This window comes from Taeniopygia guttata, chromosome 4 (assembly GCF_048771995.1).
Source record: "Taeniopygia guttata chromosome 4, bTaeGut7.mat, whole genome shotgun sequence".
Taxonomy (NCBI): Eukaryota; Metazoa; Chordata; class Aves; order Passeriformes; family Estrildidae; genus Taeniopygia; species Taeniopygia guttata.
In genome coordinates, this window is record NC_133028.1 from 25,555,381 (window position 1) to 25,576,861 (window position 21,481).

General features: G+C 37.0%; 2 protein-coding genes across 2 annotated transcripts in view; both read right to left on the minus strand.

The window, feature by feature from the left end:
• The window catches only part of NFXL1 (nuclear transcription factor, X-box binding like 1), a 44,857-nt gene extending 39,251 nt beyond the window's left edge, over positions 1-5,606 (minus strand). The window contains exons 1-4 of the mRNA XM_030271013.4: positions 5,292-5,606; positions 3,833-4,003; positions 3,386-3,495; positions 1,181-1,314 (exon numbers count right to left, since the gene is read on the minus strand). Coding sequence (XP_030126873.4) covers positions 1,181-1,314; positions 3,386-3,495; positions 3,833-4,003; positions 5,292-5,463 — 587 coding nt within the window. The 5' untranslated portion in view covers positions 5,464-5,606. The remainder of the gene's footprint in view (positions 1-1,180; positions 1,315-3,385; positions 3,496-3,832; positions 4,004-5,291) is intronic.
• A 2,524-nt stretch (positions 5,607-8,130) lies between these two features.
• On the minus strand, positions 8,131-12,843 carry CNGA1 (cyclic nucleotide gated channel subunit alpha 1). The gene is made up of 4 exons (XM_072928146.1): positions 12,017-12,843; positions 11,007-11,114; positions 10,757-10,863; positions 8,131-9,943 (listed from the first exon to the last, which is right to left on the minus strand). Exons 1-4 carry the CDS (start codon positions 12,142-12,144, stop codon positions 8,526-8,528), a joined length of 1,761 nt encoding a protein of 586 aa, XP_072784247.1. The 5' UTR covers positions 12,145-12,843; the 3' UTR covers positions 8,131-8,525.
• Positions 12,844-21,481: the final 8,638 nt, after the last annotated feature.

The following is a 21,481-nucleotide window of genomic DNA, read 5'->3' on the forward strand; positions in this document are numbered from 1 at the left end:
TTTCCTCTAAGAAGATATATAGACAAAAATCAGCACAGCAAAAATCAGAACAGTTTTTCTGTCAAGTAATATCAAAAGAATCTGTGCAACAGTTAACCTATTTAAACAGAACCAAATTTTTAAAAATATTAAAAACCAGGGATTTACTAGTAGCAGTCTATTAGTCATGTAAAACAAAGTTTAGCAATGCTATTAAAACCATGCATAATAATTAGAATTTTATCTGAAAAATTTTAGATTCAAGACGTACACCTTCATTTTTCACCCCTGATGTTGACAGAAATTTAAAAAAACATTAGTGATGAAGGTAGATAGTCACTAGAGGCCTGGAATTTATAAAGTGCCACAGGCCCAACAGGCCCCACAGAAGCCATGAACAAGGGAGGAAACACAAGGAAGGAGAAACGAAGGAATTCACATTGCTGGCTACACTGAGAAAAGACAACAGAAAAGAAGGTCCCCCTCCAAGAAGAACAGAAAGACTTTGAAAGACCTATGCACTCATTTTTATCAAATAAAACATCAATGTGCCCTGCTACAATACATTACAGACTGTGAAGCATTTCTCAATAGTGGTAGCATAGTTTTAGCATGTCCTTAAATGTAAAATAAAGTAGCATTTGCCTGAAGATGCATTATCAACTTGAGATGCTGCCAGCCAACAACTGATACTTTATTTCCTAAACAAACCTGCTTAGGAAATTTCTTTCATGCAGCTACATTATTACCTTCTTCTTTATACCATCTCAAGTAAAACTGCAAGACCTGATTTAATGTTTGGATTATAATTATAATGAGACCAAAAGAAGATAAATAAATCCCTACATCTTGCTATTTGACAATATTTTTTAAACTTATTTAATGGTGCCAACTTTAAAAGTGAAAAATATGTAAAGCCATTCAGAAATAAATGTCAGAAGCTGAGACGCGTGACAGATAAGTTACCTTCTCAGAGACTGAAACAAATTTGATGCAACAAGGTTTTAATATCACTGTGAAATTTTTCTACATCATGTTAACAAAAAATTAAAATAATTCTAAAAAGCAATAGAAAAGTCAGTCTTCTAAATTTTTTTGTCGTTGTTATGCACATGATGTACAAGTACCACTCCTTATAAATACCAGCTTACATAGTTTTCCCAACAGAAATAACTTTGTAAATGTACCCTGATGAGCTCACCATGGCCAGGGATAATCTTTCTTCCCAAAATCATCATCTGTCAAAGGAGAAGATACAAGGAAGAGGCTGTCCTTGGCCCACTTTTGGATACACACCAGATGAAATATACAAAAGCATCCACAACAGCTCCAGACCTAAAGAGCAGACACCAAATGTCAATTGCTTTAAATGAGGTTTCCATTTCCACTGATGAACATCCATAATATCTAAACAAATATTTCCCTTTAAAAACTGCTTATCAAAGATAGATTATACCCACTGTAAAATCAATACAGAATTTTTCTGTTATAGATTCATACCTACAATTTTTTTTCCAACTCCCATGGGAAGTTTTTGCCATGACTGATAGAACCCAAAATACTCAGATAACCAGAGAAATATTGATTTAAATACACTGTTAGAGGTCATGTAGCACAAACTGATGCCCAAAGAAGGGCTATTGCCAGCTTAGTTCTGTTCAGACATGACTTTGCCAAGCAAAGCTGGAAAGTCCTGAGGGATAGGGACTCCACAACCATTCTGGGCAAGCTACTCCAGCTCTCATACTATCTTCCTATATCCAATCTGCACCTTTCAAGGCCCAGTTTGTGGAACTCTCCCTTATTAAACCACCTGGTCCCATAAAGATGACTCTGGCTTTACCCAAAACTATAAAAATTTGGTAAGAAAAGTGCAGAAGAAAATTTTAACTATTTTCTTTTAATAACTTGACAATGTTATGAAATGATAGTGTGAAAATGCAGATATTTTCCCCATTAACTTACAGAGGACAGTGCCAATGACTAAGTTCCTATAACTATGGTAACTAACTTCCCAAAACTAAAGCTAAGCAGGAGATATTACATAAACAAACAGACTTGGCTGATACAGAACAAGATACTTAGCAAACCACTGAGTTATAAAAGAAGGCTTTCAAGTTACCAAATTATCTCACTTCTGCTGAGATAAGATTAACTTGATCAAGAGCCACAGAACTTCAAATATGAAGCTAAACATACTCACTAAGGTCTGAAAGAACATTTCTTTTTAGAAAGAAGTTACTGACTACGGTTTCCCTGGGTACTTGTAGTCTCTGTATATCTATCATAAGAAATTAAAATATTTTCTGCAATTCTTTTATTGTTAATGTTAAAAATAGTTGATGCCTCAGGTTTTATCTTTTATATTTTTCCGATTCTGCACTGCTTTAGTGTGGAGCTCTGAGCTTCATGTTATTACAGGATGGTAAGCTCTCTTCACAGAGGTAGACAAAACAATTCCTTCTCTAGCTGGGGACTCAAGGACAACCGATCCACATCTCAGGCACAAGTGCATAAACAACGGTGGAATGAAGAGAGAAAAACAAGAAGGATGGGGGTTCATAACCTAAAACTATAATTGGATAATTAACACCAATATGCTAATGGACCAAAACATATAAAAGTAAGAGACTTTGTGACCGGTTGTCCCATTTTGGGTTCATCTTGGGTGCAGCCCTGGCTGGGGTCTTGTACTGCCCAAGGTGTGTCCATTGAGGCCTTTAGGAAATACCTACTTTACTCTTTTAACTCTGCCTAGCCTCTTTTCTAGGTCATCCTTCACAAGGCATCACAGTTATACATTTGATTCAAGTATACATTATACATTAGTATATACATTAGTACACAGTTATATATTTGATTCAAGTACCTCTAACAGAAAAACATATTTGTCCTGAAATGTTTCCCACATAAAATGTACCTATATGAAATAGGACAAACTTCTCTGACACACAAGACTTCTTTTTCACCTGATCAGCATTGAGGTCAGCAAAGTTTATCTTGGTTTTCCTGCTGTAAATCTAATAATAATATCCCCTAATGTTCTAGTATTTCATGCCTTGCTTTGCTACTCCATAGCTTACTGAATACACAATTGCAAGCACTGGCATTCAAACGTTTATCTTTGTCACCTGCTACTACCTAAAACTTAAAAATAGCTATATTACACAATGATAAAAAAGAGAGAAAAAAATAACATATTCTGATTAAAAGCTACACATAACCACTTATGTCTTTCAGCGTTTCAAAATCCAAAGATGCCAAATTTTTATTTAGTAATTTTACCATTTTAAAGTTATCAATCCCAAGAATAACCTCAATAACATAATAATAAATTAATAATAATAAACAAGTTATCAGACAGTAATGTTTGTTTTGCTCTAAAAGATTACTGTAAAGTACTTACAGCTTGGTTCCTTTTAACTGAAGCAATGCAGATGAGACATGTCATGGCCCCTGACTGAAAAGCCTCATTCATGTACTGTCTTGTACGTTCCAGTTCACTTCCATCTCCATCTTTAATGGATAAAGATTTTTAAAGCAATTAGTAGCGTTTGATCTGTTATTTTTTACATGTCGAAACTGCTGCAAAAGCATTTTTTTCTCTGAATTATGCCAGCCATGCATTATTTAAAAAGCCACTCTTAAAACAGTTAAAAGCTGTATCATTGCTTCTGCATGAAAAGACAAGAAGTACAGCCAGCATGCACTGCTGGGGAAAAAATATTTTTAATGTAAGACATCATGATAGAGTGCCTTCCTTCTAACTACAGGAGAATTTTAATACACAATGATACTGCATTGCTTATGCTTTCAGACTGAAATAAGCTCAATAAATGAAAAAAAACATTACCAGTTTGACTGGTGTAAATGGTAAATGTTTTGTCCAAAATCTTCCCTTGTTTTACTTCAGCATCTTCATCATCATCTTCAGATGAGGAGCTTAACTGGTCTTCAACTAGCTTTTTTGCTGCAGCCTGATTAGCCTTCTTAATTTCATCAAATTTCTTCAGTGAAGATAATTCTATTAAGAGAAAATACTAATGATTAATACCATGATAGCTAATTGTAAACATTGCGAAAAACAGGTTAGAAACTATTGTAAAATAGTTGATAGTTGTTAAGCATGTACTGTTAGTTTGGTTATGGTAAAAGGGGTAGTTGCCAGAAATACAGCACTAAACATACCACAATACTCCTAAGTAAAGTGCACCACCCCCAAGGAAAACGAGCCAGCCTGGACAGAACTGTAATGGGCCAATCAAGCACCTTAAACCTTCAACACCACATTCAGTTCTCCATACTTTCAATTGTCCTTTTCTTTAAAGAGTTTGCTGATTTTATTTTTTAAGAGTATTACCTCACTAGATTTTCAATACCTCACAAGAAGAGCTAAATTGTATTTACTTATTTACTGTGAATTATCATAAAATTCACAGCAGGAATTATTATCTGTCAATTACTGCTGACAAATCAAACCTAACATACCAGAATACAGGCAACTATAATGCTGCTTTATTAAAAGGATACTTAAAAAAACCCCAGACATCCCACACAAACACAACTGCCACAGCATGAGGAAAATAAAACACGACATGCAGTTTGTTTATAACAAATTTACAGTTGTTATAACTTGCAGATACCGTACAAGTATTTCTCCAGCATCTGGTATTTATTAAATTTTCACTTTCTCCCTCAAATTCAACAAATCTTTACTCCAATAGTGTGTTCACCCTATTTCACAGGAACTAGACACGGGTTTCATCAAGTTTAGTTTTAAGGCTTTTCTTAAGAAACTGTGTTGCCACTAACAAGAGCTCTGTCTTTGGCACTTCTCGGGTGTATTTCCCGAGGACGAACTTGCACTCACAGCTGCCACGCTCACCGAAAGCCCGCACCTTTCTCAGACCGGAGCCAAGTGCTTCCCTGACCTAACGCCGTCTCCAGTGAGCAGCTCCCCTGGCTGTTTCCAACCAGAAAGAAAACAGTCCATCCATTACTTCACACTTTACTATTCTGCTCCGAGAAGACGGTGCACCCTGTGCACCCTGGCGGGGTTTAGCCCCTCGCTCCTCGCCCCTGCCCGAGGCCTCCGCGTCTCTCCCGGCAGGAACCTGCGGGCAGGACACGGCACATGGCGAACACCGACTCGACACCGCCGAGCAGCGCGGGAGCGGGGCCGGGGCCCGCCAGGCTCCTTCCCCGCGACGCCGGGGACAGCCCCGACCTCGCACCTGCAGGGGCTCCTGGCCACGCCGGCTGCCCAGCCCGGGGCCCGGCAGCGCGGGTAGGGGGCAGAACGCGACACTCACCGCTGGCCCCCTCGCCGACAGCCCCCGCGGCCGCAGCGCGGGCAGCAGCGCGGGCAGCGCCGCGGCCCCTCGCCGCCGGGGGCCGGGCGGCCGCCCCGGAGCGAGCGGCGAGCTCGTCTCCGGGCCTGGCGCGGCCGCGGCCCCGGCCGCCCTGACGCCACTGAGCCTCCATTTGTCCCTCGCCAGAGAGCGAAGGACGGCGGTGGGACCAGACCCTCCGCCTCGCCCCTGCCGGCACAGCCGCTCGGGGAGCGCCCAGCCCGGCCTGCCCGCTCCGCCCGGCGGTGGAGGCGCCGGCGCCGCCGGTGCTGCCGCGGCAGCGCGACTACAGCTCCCGGCGCTCCCCGCGCGGCGGGCCCGCCCGCGCCGGGCACCGCCTCAGCCGGCCGGGCTCGGCGCTGGGGCTGCGGCTCCGTGCCCGGGTCACGGAGAGTCTCTGCTCGGAAAGGGTGAGGGGTCACCGTCAGTAACCCAGCGCTGCCACGTCCACCGTGTCCCCAGGTGCCACATCTATACGGCTTTTAAATACCTCAAGGGATGGCGACTCCACCACTCCCCGGGCAGCCAGTTCCAGTGCTTGACAACCATTTCGGGTGAAATTTCTCCTAGTAACTCGGAAACCTAGTTATTAATCTAACTAATCTAAACGAGTCTAACCTCTCCTGGCGTAACCTGGGACCATTTCCTCTCGTCCTGTCTCTTGTAACTTAAGGAGAAGGCACCGTCCCCCCTCACCCCCGCCTCTCTTGCGGTACTCTATGGAGCGATAAGGTCCCCCCGAGACCCCTTTACTCCGGAGTGAATTTCTGGAGCTGCTCCTGCGGCATGCGGCCCTTGCAGACATTTCCTTCATAGCTCCTGTAACTTCTGTAAGCTCCTGGAGTATGAGAGTTAAAAGCCGACCTCACAGCCTGTTTAGAAACTTCACTGAAGCACATCCACAAAGTTTTAGTGAGTGCATAGAAACATATATTGAGGAACCTCAATATATATGTCCCAAGTTCTGACTGATAAAGGCAGGTTGAAATAATTTTAATTTTATTGACATTTCCTTGCAGCACTTATATTATGTCATGTGCCAGGAGGAAACATTGCATTTAGCCTTTTCTCATAAAAGCTGTTATAGAAGATTTCCAACCATAAGTAGCCTGAAAATAGTAAGCAAACCACTGGAGATAAATTCGGGTTTTCTGTTTTATTTTGAAGTGGTTTAAATCAAAGAGTTTTTATTCTCAAGAAAGAGACAGCTAGTGAATAAAATTCATTCCTCAGACTGAAGGATCAATACAAAAAAAAAATTAACAGTAGATATCTGACCTTTTTTTAATTAAAACTTCATATCACACATTTATCTAATAAAAAGTCTTGAGCGCTTCAACAAAGGTGAGAAGTGCTTTCTAAGTGCCTAGTAGCCATGTAGGATAGGTTGCTGCTGGCATACAGATTGCAAATTATATTCAAGACCTGAGCTGGAAGAATGCTGAATGCAAAGTCTGACTCTCACAATATAGCTAAATACCAGAATAACCCTTGTTCCTGTGTACACGGATAGAATCTTTACTGACAAGATGGCATGCCCTTTCCCCTTATCAGCTAATAAAGCCATTTATCATTCAAAGCACAGGATCAACAGGGCATGAACAGCCATTTGGTATTTATAATTACTCTTGTAGTTCCGTATATATCCTATGCATTCAGTACTTCATAAAATTTCAACCTTGCAGTAAATCAGGAGTTATTTCTAGATCTCTGGCATCCTGGAAAGCATCAACATTACAAAAAATAAAACAGCAAGAAAGGAATGCCCTTTATAAAATACCCAATTTATATTATCTCCATCTCATTAAGCGGAGAATGCAAGTGTAGAGATATTATTGACAGTAACATGTACATATGTATTTTTTAAGAATGGCAGTCCAGTTGCTCAGGATAATCAAATTTCCCTAAATAGAGAATTATCCATTCTCTCATTAAAATCCCTTTCTTCACTCCTTTTCATCAAACTTATCCAATATTATGTGCCTATGATCTAATTCTACTGAAAATACCCATGTGCAAATTCTCAGCTGAGACCATAACTAAGCAAACAATTTTTTTTGCCAATGGAAAAAGACATAAATTTGGGGAAAATCCAAGGAGATAACACATCTTAAAGCAGTTGAAAAATGGATCTAACATACAAATCTATGGACTTTACTATCTCAGAAGTAGTTATGAAAAAAGAAATCCTCTATCAGTGGGAAAAAAACGCCTCTTTAGTCATATTCTTCCCCCAACAGCATCTAGAGAAGATTCTGTAGGAAGAATTTGGCCTGTTGCTGTCATGTTTTCCCCTTGCACTTTGCCAGCTTAAGCAAGTGTTACATTAGGGACATAGACAATTTAAATTAAAAATCTTCAAAACTTAATAGACTATGTTCTGCAGTCACATGATTACATGGAACAGAACAATCTTTAATGTATATTTTTATTGGTATATTATTTTTTATTATTGTGAAAAGAACACTAGATAATGAGCCATCCATATGTTTCATATTGATGCTTGCATAAAGATGCATTCTTCTCTCTCTATTCCAGCCTTTGCATGTACAATCCTGAAAAAAGGTGTAATTCAAACTGCCCATTTATGTTTCAAGAAGTCAGCCAAGGTGGACTCAATGAAGTAATAGTATCTCCAAATCTTACAGCCTTCTGTACTCTCATCTACATGAGAGTAGATAGTATTAGTAGTTATACCTAATTCTTTTTATAATATTGCATGCTTAATTAATTTCATGTTAATCAATAGATATTAAAATGTGCTCATTTATATACAAATTTAATATAAAGGTTAATGACTTCAAATAATAGAATTGTTATCAAACCTTTCATTCTTTCCATAAGCAGACACAAAGAAATTATTTTAGAACAACCAGCAATACTTCCAATATTTGCCAGTATATGACAGTGCGTGTGCATCTGCCATAGAGCAGCATTACAGAGAGCACAAAACTCATTAGCAGATAGTAACACCTGCTTGTTCAAGAGCAAAGTGTTATCTCCCATTCTCATTCTCGATTCTTCTTTTTCTGCCCCAAAACTGCCAAATGTGTGCTGCTTGTAGGAGAGTAGTGACATTGTCTGAACAAATAATTTTTTTGTAATTAATAGTCAGATACTACAAAGATTAGAAATTAATGTGTTCAGCCCCAGTCAGGATTTGACCCTCAGTCTTATTGGCAGCTTCCATTGTTTTTATTCTGCTTTTGACAATCCAGGTTTATCTGTGGATGGATCTGCTTCTTCTAAATCTGCAAACTCCTCCTCTATAACTGGCTTCAATATTTTCTCTATTTGTGTAAGTCTTTTTTTCACTTTCTGTTGTGCTCCTTCATACTCGGCCAACAACCTGGCAAACTTTGTTTGTAACCTGTCCATAGCACGTTCCATGTAGGCAACCTTCTCTTCCAGATCTTTAGGATCACTTCCTAAATTTGCAATTTCAATGTCCAGCAGCCCATCTTTCATTAGGATTTGTTTGCCTTTTTCTTCCAGCATAGCCTTTGCATCTGGATATTCTGTTAAAGCCTCCATGAGATCATCTTTAGACAGACAAAACAAGTCTGAGTATCCAATACTTTTAATATTGGCTGTTCTTCGATTGCCAGCTTTGCTACCCTTGATATTAAGAATGCTGATTTCTCCGAAGTAGCTGCCATCACTTAGGACCACAAATTGGGTAATTCCGTCATCAGCAACTACTGCCAGCTTGCCTTCTTTGATAATGTACATCTCTCGTCCAATATCTCCTTTTCTGCAAATATAATCTCCAGGGCTGTATACTTGGGGCTGGAGTTTCAAAACCAGTTCAACCAGCAAACCCGCTTCACAGTCCGCAAAAATACGAACTTTTTTTAGCGTTTCCAGGTGAACGTTGATTGCAATCTCTGCTCTTAGTTTATCTGGCAGATACTTCAAGACTTCTCTTTCATCCACAGCCTTTTTATTTGTCCACAGGTAGTCAAACCACTTTATAACTCTTTTTTCCATGTCCTTACTCACATTCCGAAAGTGCATATACTGCTTGATAGCATCAATCCTTGCTTGAAACTCTGCCCTGGCAGCATTCATGTTGGAGATCATTGACCCCACGTTACCAACAATGGTAGCAAAGATCAGTACTCCAACCAAGAAGTCAACGACCACAAAGAAATACTCAGAATCTCTTACAGGAGGGGGGGTTTCACCGATAGTAGTCAAAGTCAGTGTTGACCAGTAGAGACTGTAGACATATTTTCTAGTCAGGCGGGCAAATTCAGGATCTGAGGTGTTGGGGTAGACCCATGTGTCAGCCCCAAATCCAATGGCTTTTGAGATGGAGTAGTACACACAGGCATTCCAGTGAATAATAATCACAATGTACATGACAAGGTTAGAGATCCTGAAGATATTTGGGTAGTTTGTTCTTGTTTCCGTTCTCTGGAAGAATTCAAACATCCGAGCTACTCTGAGTAGTCTGTTTATTCTTAATTCTGGGTAATTCAATCCTAACTTAAAGTATAAGAGATCAGTTGGTATGATTGACAGAAAATCTAGTTTGAATTGAAAAGATTTCTTGTATTTCTCTCGTAGTTTATGTTCTTCTTTCACCAGAAGACCTTGCTCCAGGTAACCTATAATAAAATTGTAAATAATAAAAAATGCTAGAGGTTCAAATATATTATGTTTAAGGTCAGTCCAAATCTACTTTGAAAAATATTTTGGGTGCAAAGTCCACATGGAACGTAACTTCTTTTACTTTTTAATATTTAATTTCTTATTTCCAAATAGCTTAATGCTATATGGTTCGGCTTGAGCTATGAAAGATGAACAATTCTAGATCTGAATATTTTCCTGCACTTTCCCACTATGGTGGACAACTGAAAAAAAAATCCCATCTTCCTCTCCAAAGAAAACTCCACAAGCTATAGGAAGGATGATTAATGAGGAAAGGAATTTGAACACAGGAATTGCAGTTCCATATTGAGTGTATCTACTTAATAGCTCCATAGGTTAATATTTTAAAATAAATAGTTGCAGCTGAAGTTAATGGGATGTCTTGCTTGCTCAATGATCTTGAAAATAAAGCAAATACTTGAATCTCCCATTAATACAAAAACCAGATTTAGGTGCTGGTTTTTCAGAACTCCTGATCCTCTCTTGGCTGCACCACATGTTTATTTGTCTTGGTGAGTCAGCTGCAGGCAGAACAGCTTGTACCTGCATATCTCAAACTTTATGTGTCCTTTGAGTAATACATAAAATTTCATCAGAATTTCTCCTACTTTTACAGTAAGGCTGCAGTCATTCAGAAATCTAACTCAGTGTCTTTTTTTCACTATTGCACCTCATCAACGCTGCTCAGATAAGAGTAGTAGGGTTTTGATTTAAAAAAATAAACTGCATAAATATGTAAAAAAGAATAATTAATCCTTGAGTATATTTACCTGTCCTTGTCCGTACGAACATATCAGCAACATAAATGGCATCAGAAACATAATCAATAATAAACCACGCCACTAAGTAGTCATGCTGAAGCTCATCAAAACAGGCTCTGAATATGAAAAAAACAAAAGTAAATTACCATAAAACAAAAATTAAATACTTGCATGAATCAGTGATGAATATTTTTTTTATCTAGTCAGGGATATTATGATTTTCCAGAAGTTCTATGTAGTCATTAAAGGAGTACATCACCTAGCAATAATCATGGTCCAGTTGTACATGACAGGCATTGTGATGCAAAACAGCCAGTTGTAATATATATTTCCTGCTGGATCAATGGTGAAAATGTCTTTCTTCTTCCTAAGTGGTAAGCAGGAGGGAAAAAAAAGAGATTTAATGAGAGACTTGAAATACACCTCTCATTTTTGAGGAATTAAGCATTCCAGAAATTATTATTGTGAAATAAATGGTCTCTATCAAAGTTAAACTTCCTTACTCAAATGCATGGAAGATATGAAGCTGGTATGAGAGGATTGGGACACAAACTTTAAAATCTAAATTTTGCTGAGCAAAGTCAGCTTGGCAGTCTCACTTCACTTTATAGTGGCACATGTGAGTTTTAGATTTTTTCCCCTACCCAAATTACTCTCATGTCTGATAATTTATTTTATCATGTTAAAAAAATATTATGTGACAACTATTTTTTACATAAATATAAATTATGAGATTAATCATGCCTTTCTCACAGGGAAAAGTCTATTCCTGAGGAAGATAAAATATTGGCATTGTTTACATAAAGAAACTGAAGAATAGGAAATCATACCACACAGATTTCTATTGCACTGTTTTAAGTTTCTCTTCCTTAGACGGAAAATTATGAATTTACCAAGCAGACTATAAAGCAACAACTTCTAGAGCACAGAAGAGTTTAGTGGCTGGTAGGTGCCTTTGTGTGTGGAGGAAATTGCTTTATACTGGCACATCATCTGCTGCAGTGTATTATACAAGAGCTATTCGATAGTCAGAATCCAAAGGAGATATCTCTTGATTAATGTTTCAAATCACTTCCAGGCATGCATATTTCTGTTGTCCGCATATGAAGTTAAGTCAAAACAATTCCACTCTAGGGAGTACAACAGAAGTCTTTATACTCATTCACTAAGGTATAAACATCTTTACAGGACATCTGTGAATGAAGTTTTTCTTACATCAAAAGCAATTTTATTACATAGCATAATTGGACCTAAACGAAAAATACTTACTCTTCTATATTTTCTTTCTTCTTCAACTTATCTTTATTTTTATTTTTCTCCTTTTTTCCTTTGTTCTTTTGTGTTTCTCCATCCTTTTTTTTTTCTGGCTTGCTAAGAAATAGATTAACATTTTCCATTGTTAAGTACCAAGTAAAACATATGTAGAAAAAAACCTAAATCTCTTAGAAATAGTAATATTATTACTCTTCATCTTACCTCTTCTTTTCTTTTTTCCTTTTCTTCTCCTCCCTAAGGAAAAAAAATTATGATAGGCTTATGGGATGCACATCCTGTTTCTTCAACATCTATTTATTGTTCAACACCTATTATTCCTTCAACATCTATTGTTGTATGATTTCTGAATTCAATAAGGATAACATTGTACTTGGGTGTTTAGCCTTCAAAAAAAGTGTTTTTCTTGTTGCTTGTTGTGTTCAGCTAGAACTACTTTTGTTTTAAATTAATATATACAGTATCAGTAACTTTGGTAATAAGGATGATCATCATCATAACTGATGTGCATGAAGTCGAAATGTATGCACAGTCTTTTGGGCTTACCTGAATGACATAGCTATTTCTAATGAAACAATTAGATATTTATTATAATTATTTATTTCTGCTTCTATAATCAAAATTGCAGTACTCTCATTTTATCAAATGGCAAAGATACTTACTCATCTTTATTACTATTATTGTTAATATTGTAGCATGCAAATACTCCAGGTAGGTGTTGCTGCCTGGGAAACAACAAAACAACACAGTTATATGATATCTGTTGAAATATTTTTTTTAAATCTCCTAAATATTTACAATAAGCAATATAATGTAATCTTAAAAACTTATTTTATTACTTACTAAGAGTGAAGAAAATTATATGATAGCAAGTATATGTGCTTAGATGTATGTATGTATAGATCTATGTAAATCATCAAACTAAACAAAAAAACCAGACACAAAATACATTTGACGTACCTGTTTTCCTCTTTGTGCATCCATCCAAGGTCCTTACTGGTGTCATGCACTACCACAGTGGGAACAACTGTGTGGGAGTGATGGGTCTCAATCACTCCTACCTTCATGGTCAGGTTTGTTTTAACTTGGGTAATTGAAGAAGACTGAATAAAAAAATTAATCAAGTAATTTCACCACTAGAATAAGTATCTTTTTTTTTTTTTTTTCCCTACAAATTCTTTACATTGGTGTTTTCCTGAAGACCAACAAGAATATTTCCAGTTTCCCGTTTCCCATGTCCATGACATTCCCACCAGAAAAGAAAATGACCTGGTAACTGCTGCTGAAGGGGACGTTGTACACTTCTTTAGGGAGGCATTAATTTAGGTCTTTCTCCTGAGATTTGATACATACTTTGAAAATATTTAAACAATTGTGTTTGAGACATCTACCACTGTTTCTCTGGGTTTTGAACCAAAGGCTTGAAACACTGTATCAAGATGGAGAAACCATATGAAACAGATGACATGCTGAAAACCAGACAAAAAATTATCCCCTGGTTGTAGGTCCAAAGAAATCTCATTATATCTGGTAACTGAGACTTACACTGTTGAGATCAAAGAGTGGGTTCTGTAAGTAAGAGGGTAAGATTAATGTAGTGGTTTCCCTATTCATATAGTAGGTGGTATATAAACACCTAAATAGAGTGTTAGTGGCTCTTTATGTCTGCTCTGTTCATCTCAAGGGAATAAAACCTGAAAATGTTCTATAGCTAATACAGTGCATTCTACTGCATAATTTCGTAGCAGTGGTGTAATTAACTTCTGCTCTCCTTTTTCACCACTTATTCCTACAGTGCTGTCAGTTACATCTTGCATCAGTGAGACTGTCAGCTCTTTAGGCATGAATTCTACCAGTATGATTTGGTCTTGCGGGGGCCATTTAGAGGGGATTATAAAACAGATATTGATACTGCTATCCACTGTGGTAACAATATCCCTGCATTTGTGAAATCAGAGTATACAGATCTCTGTAAGCCACATACTGAGAAATGAGTGTCTGTGCCACTGAAAAGTGATGTCAAATGCCATAGGGATCAGTCTTAAGGCAGTGTATTCTGGCACACCACAAAGGAGGAGCAGAATGATACAGCTGACATTGCTGTCAGACTTACTTGACTTCCCTTATTTGTCAAGGAAACTAAAAATGTACCTATACAGGAAATAGGAGGGGAAATCCATGTCTCCAACACTCATCAGATATTAATGACACATGGTGCAAAAAATAATACAGCAATATCACAGAATAACAGAATATTCTGATTTGGAAGGGACCCACAAAGACCACTGAGCTGTATGGGCCATTCACCCTTAAATGAATGGCCCATACAGGGATCAAACCAACAACCTTGGTGTTATTAACACCATGCTCTGACCAACTGAGATCTAACATTTTACACAATAGAAAGATCAAGATTGAAGATTAAGATGTGTTATTTCATTAATAGTCCTAAATATAGCCCAATATTACTAGTCAGTCTTTCAATGCTTACCAGCATGGATCATGTCTAAGATAAATAGACATAAAATATTCTAAATATCTAAAACATTTTAAACTTCAGGTTAGATTCATCAGGAGACTAAAAGCTGTACCAGGGTTTCCTGTGACTTACTGCTTGAAAGTGAGAGGATTGAAATTACACCAGGTTCAATTAAGTAGATTTATATCTGCTTACATGTGCTCTGAAAGCTCTATTAATGCTGGCACACACAATTCCATCGTGATTAAACCTATATCCTCCACAGGGCCACACAAATAATGGTGCAAAACAAAGCTGTGTCCAACTCAGCACCAGACAAATGCAAATGCATTAATCTCAAGGGAAATAATTTCTCCGATAGAGTGGGCTCTAAGCCAGCCAGTTCATATTAGTACTCACAGTACCAGCATTTCTACATAGGCATATATATTTCATGTTTACTTTTGCTCTTTGAATCTTCTTTAGTTTCAAGGGAAAAAAAAAAAGAAAAAAAAAGTTTTACTTTGTGCTCTCCAGACATACTGATTTACACTTTTTCTAGAGTTTAAAGATGATGATTAGTGTGATAAAGTAGAACATGTCCAAAAGCACACCAATCCAGAGTATGTAGCCTGAAGTCTGGGGGAAAAATTCTGTGTCCTCTACATTCCCATCTTCTTCTGGTTTATAGACTTTTCTGTGTACTTTTTCAAATAAACAAATTCCTCTGGCTCTGTTGGTATCTATCATAAGAAGAGACACTGTGGGACACTGTGTGTTCTGGGGAAGCAGCCATGGCACAGGATTTGCTGGGAAAGAGGAGCTACCATTTGAGGCAGGACTGGACATTTCATATTACTGACGTTCTGAAAACATTAAGTAGCATAGAAATTGAAGTATAAACTATCTTGTAGTCTCAAAATACCAAGTTTGAATGTCAAGCTTAGGTAAGTGCTGCACCAGGTTATTTTCCTTGTCAATCAGTCAGGATGTGTAGCACAAGAGTAACTTCAAATTCCACTAGTCTAAAAGCAAACCGTGGGGAGTTTAGGTTCCCAAGTCTAAGACACAAAAGTGCTAATGCAGCATGTGCCGAGTGCAAGTTGGACAAACACAGAAATTAAATTCAGTTTGGGGACTGTTGTTACCTTGTTACAGCATTTGCCTATACTGGGCACAGTAGAAAATATCACATTTAACTCACTGTGTCTGAATTAATCTTGCATTTTCAAGCATTTCAAAGTTTTTACCAAATTCTATCATTATCATGTTTCTTATGTAGTAGTCACACATATTTTTTCTTAAACTGATACATTGTCACAACTTATTACAGTGCTTTTTAATATTGGGATGGACATTTTCATATTATCGTATTTATGTAGCAAATTCAAAAGGCAATTAGATGCTTTCTTTAGACATATTTTAGATTTCTACCATATGATTTTTACTGTATCATCCCAAATAAGTTCCTTTTACTACTTTGGATTTTTAAAAAATGTAACTACTATGATTAACAACTGAGTTTTCAAGCATTATGACCTGGAAACTAATCATATTAATCAGTATACATCAAAATCTTAAGGGCTGCAAGAAAATGAAGGCAGTATTACCCTTTTACAGGATTGTCATGATGGAAGACCAGCTTTTGTCTCTTTTGTTCTTTTATTTTACATATTTCTCTCTTTCTTATTGGCCCACCACATTCACGTCTCTAATAATTATTTTCACAGAGAAAATGCTTTGAATAAGGATACCCTGGAACAGATTTGGGCATCATATAAAGATCTAATTTTTTTCTTTACAAAAAAGCAGCAAAAAAATTCATTAACATTGAATCTGCAGCATGCTACAGCATGATCTGTCTTTTCTAATATGCTAAGAGTCCTTAGCAGTTCTGCAATAAGCAGTTTCAACAAGCAGTGTGCATGCTTACCTTGAGAATGTAATCTGCTGATTCTACTAGAGATTTCAGTCCTTTAAATCAGCCACATTTTCTTACTACATAAGCAGAATCACCATGAAAAGCTAAATATAATCAAAATTTCATAAATAAATCTCTTATTGATTGATTTCACAAAGAGCCAGCCCCCTGTGCAGTTCTCTGAAGTATTCCGAAGGAAGGACATGGTTATTAGAGGGGGATTTCCTTGAGCAAGTGATGGATTTTGAGATTTAGAGAGAGATGAAAGTGACAGTGGCAGTCAGTATTATCCTTCACCTGAGCTGAAGCTTACTAGCCCTATCTACAAGCACAAGAAGTGGCAAATACTGGAGTGTGCTCTGTTTTGAAACTGAAAAAAAAATATTGGAAATAACTATATATTCAGTATTGTCTGCTCACTTGTTTATTTTAATGTGTATACCATACGGCTGAAAAAAAGGAAATAACATTTTAAATTACTTAAATTCCTGAAATAATATAACATAATGTATTTTGATGCTTAAAAATCCAGTGAATTGTGGATACATTTGTAGTGAAAAATGCCTTGATGATGAAGTTTGAAGTCACTGAACTGATCTTCAACTTCAGTATGGATTATACCTTTGCAAAATTGTTTAAGTAGCTGCATTCCTCCTTTAGAAATGTGCAAGAGTGCATCTGTAGTGGCCAGAGAGTCAAGAAAGGCCCCATGAAGATCCAAGCATATACTTCAAAAGAGAAGATGGTATTTGCATGCCTCACCTTTCATTTTCACTGATGGATACCATAAGAATTAGGAAAATAATGTTCTCTGAAATTTCAGAGATTTATTTTTCAATCTGGAATCTTGTACATGGCCCATTTTTGTAAAAGAAAAAAAAAAAGGCTCTTAAGTAGCAAAAAGAGGTAAATGTTGAAAGTTGAATTTATATCTTTGTCACAACTGAGACATAGCTAAAGTTACTGAATTACATTCTAACTTTGCTTCACAAAAAGCAGAATCCAGGAAAGCAGTCCAGCCCCTGGGACTCCAGGATTATGATACATTTGTTTCTATTACCAAGGGGAGCAGGAAAAAACGCCACTAGCAATCATAGGAACCAACTTAAATCTTGCAGCCCAGGTGGCTGAGATGATGGGTTTAATCATAAAACAAAAGCTCACCACAGGTCAGCTTCCTGATAATTATGATGATTAAAATAATATAAATTAAATAAAATAAATAATAAATAAATAATTTGATGATTATCAAATTAAACACTTCTGCTGCTATGACTTTCCAATCCTGAAGACAGTCATACATTTCCAGAAAAGAGAGCATGCATTGAAATTTAAAGAACAAAAATAATTTTAAATAAGATAGTAGGGGGTGACAAGGAAATGTATAATCTTATGCACAATGGAAGTGACATACACAAGTTTTGAATAAGATATGCAACATAACAAATAGATAAAGTGAATAATCTTCTAAATTCTGGCTTATGCTTTACTGTTGTCTTTGAAGAGCTGAAATGCATCTCTCATCCTAAAATCATAGACATGAAAAGAATCTGCATCCAACTAGTATTGAATCTTGATCAGATTTACCTCTGTTGTTTTCCAGGGTTTTTCCCTGTCTTGCTGTCTGAAAGATGTCAATGTTCAGTGCTGAGCAATGATTCTGTGAATATTTGGTGACCCGAAATGACCGGGACACACTCCTTGTTATGTGTCACAAAAGAGTTGATACACCTTTATAATTTGGTATAGAACTGCCAGATTTCTTCTAAAATAATAAGTCCTGCAAAGCAAAACTAACTTATTCTTTTCTTTATTGGTTTACCCTAGAATTTTTCAAAGCTCTCAAACAGAGGAAGATGAATCCTACTAGGCCTGGCCACTTCCTTGTCTGACAGTGGTCAGGACCTCACTAACCTGTGAAGAAGTTTGCAAGACAAATTCTGGATAAGCTCAACACAGTGTGTCAATTCTGCCGTCCTTTAAAAGCCAGTTATATAGCTGTAATTGACTTCACTGACAATTGTATTAGTTTAATGTCAATATTTTTTCATGGATATTTTTCCTGTCATTCTGTATTCCAGTGAAGTAACCTTGACTGATGGGAGAATGACTGCACTAATGGATTATTATTTTAGTAGGCCAACTATAATCTCTTTTTGTATCTTGCATTGTCATCATTCTTCTCAATCCTATTAAGGCTACATGTAATTTCAGATACCCATAGCCAAAACACTAGATACATTACACATATTTATGACTTATAAATAAACAGGTTTTAATAGCATGACATTGCCTTTCAGCTTACTATGTTGAAGCTCTGTAAACAGGTGAGTGTTTGGATTGGGATCACAGTTTTGGCAGTCATATTTTCTGCAAATGTTGTTCTGTTTTTTCTAGTACTGATGTGATTTCAGCAATTAAAATCATGTTGGAAGTGCTGTAGTTGAGAAGACTCCAGGGCTTCTGGCTTATTTATGCTCTTGTGTAGAATTCAGTGTCATGAAGCTCAATTGGCCCCAATGAGGCTTGATGACTAGAAAACCACCAGTGCCAACAGTTCTCCACCAGTAGGTGGTACTGTATTATTACTTAACGGTGATGGAGAGTGAAATAGGAGCAATGTAAGATGTGTGTTGGTGTGTTGGATTCTAATGAGCGGATGAGGCTGGAATTACAAAGTACTGCAGGTGCTCTCAGGCACAGAGCACAGTACTGTTCAAAGTACTGCACAGTGTGTTCAAACATTGTGTCAAAGCCTCTCACCATCATCCTCCAGGCCCAGACCCCAGTTTCTGCATAATACTCTGCACAGGGACTAGCACTTCTGAAATGTCCACACTGTGTCTGGACATGCCTAGCAGTTTTTTTCTGTGCCCTGAGATGAACCTGCAGTAAGACTATCCTTGTGTCTTCCAGGTTTGGAGGGTGCTTCCCCCCTGAGATGTCTCCTCAACTCTCAGCCTGAAACCTGCAAGGAACAGAGAGACTGGCTTATCAGACAACTCTCTGGAAAATACTAGATCTTCATTCAATTATATAATTTGGATAAAGAATAATTGCAATGACCCTACAGGAGCTCCAGAAGTTCTTTACAGTCCGTACTTCTGTTTAGCAGAATTTTATTTCAAGTTAAAATACCACAGGAAATCTTGGTTGATTGTGCAGATTAATGATGCTGAAACATTTACACATAAAAAGGTGATTCAACTGATATTAATTCTGCTTAAAAAAAAAATCAATATGCAAAATGACATTGCAACCAATAAAAGAGGTAGAAAATGCACTGTAGATAAAAAAGGTTTAATAAATCCAACCTTGCATGTTATTCATTCTTTGTAGTATAAAATGAGTTAAGGTGGCACTATGTGGGCATTTATAAGGGAACATATATACAATTAATCTCTACACAGCGAGTACCCCAATCTAATAATTTTGAACTTCAGTCTAAAGACCTTTTTTTTTTTTCTCAGTTGAACCAAATTTCTTCACATATTACTCCTGCAGGTCTGCACTAAATCACCGTGCAGTGGGGAAGAGTTCCCATGGTTAGAGCTTCATTCACAAATCTACTTCAGTAATTTTTGTGTGGCTGCATGCCAGGAAAGGTAATGAATCTGTCTGTAGCTTCTGTATTGAACAGAACTCATGTTTGGACACTGTTGTGTAGCAACAACTGTCGGCAAAGTAATGCAGAACAGGGAAGCTGAACAATGATAACAGGATTTAAAAATGCCACAAGCAATTTTCCTAAATAATAACAAAAGAGATAGATCTTTCTTCATGATTGCACCTGAACCAGCCGCACAGTGAACAGGTTTTCTAATTGTGGTGAAACCTGTTGTCATAATCTTCTATTTATGATAATATAATTAAATACTGCATAAGAAACTCAATGTAAATGCACATAAGAAAAAAAATCCTCAACAAGATTAGAGAATTTATAACAAAGCCAAAGAGACACACATATTATGGTAATTAAATCGTTCATGGCTAACACAGAGGTAAAGATGGGATTTACTAAGGCACAAAAATGAGGTCTACAATGACTGTTTTGGTTATAAATGTAAAAGATTAAAATTGGCTAGATAGTGTTTCTATTTTTATTGAAGATCAAGAATTAAAGTTAGTGCTTGCTGGCTTTAAGGAAAATTTCATGAAACCTTTCATATATTACATAGTTAATGAAGTTATGTAACTACATAAGTAGTAGAATTTCAACATAAATTTTTTCTTGCATTTCCCAAACATAGTGCAATAAGATAGAAAGACATAGCTGGGTTTCATAAGACACTTATTCTTCTTTGGGAGAAATGGAAACTGCCACAAAATTGCTTTGACTGTTAGTACATGCATATCTTTTCTTCATACACAAAAGTTTGGTCTGTGCTTAGCTGTGCCTGGCACAGCTACAGGGAATTAAATGGGTCTGTGCTGATTTGCATTAGCTCATGATCCAGGCATTGGTCTAAATCAGTCATAAGAGTCATTTTGAATGATAAACTGGCATCTTTTTCCTCATTATGTCAGTTGGTGAGATTGTATATCAATACTTTATTTTCTTTCACATTTGACCTTTACATGTTACCCAAAATAAAGAAATATATACCAATGTTGATAAATTACTTTTATGTAGTTTCTTTCTTCCTGACATTGTCTCAAAGTTCTTCAAAACAAATTGAGTATGAAAACGGCTAATCATCAGTGAAGTATTTACACATGAAGTATGCCTACTCTCTTCTGTAATAATATTATAAATTACAAGTCATCTATCCATTGACTTGGATTGTTTTTGTGGCTTCATATTTTTTTCTCAGAAGAAAAAGGGTCTCATAGTAGTTTTTGCAGTTTATTACAATATAAAAATATGAAGCATTTAAAGATTTTCAGCCAAGGAGCAATAAATATATAGCATCATGTAAATTGGAAAATACTCTTAAGATCATTAAGTACAAGTTAACCCAACACTATTACATTCAGCATTAAACCATACCCATCACTACCACATCTATACATCTTTTGAATATCTCCAGGGATGGTGAGTCCACCATTTCTTTAGGTGGCCTGTTCTAATGCTTGATAAGCC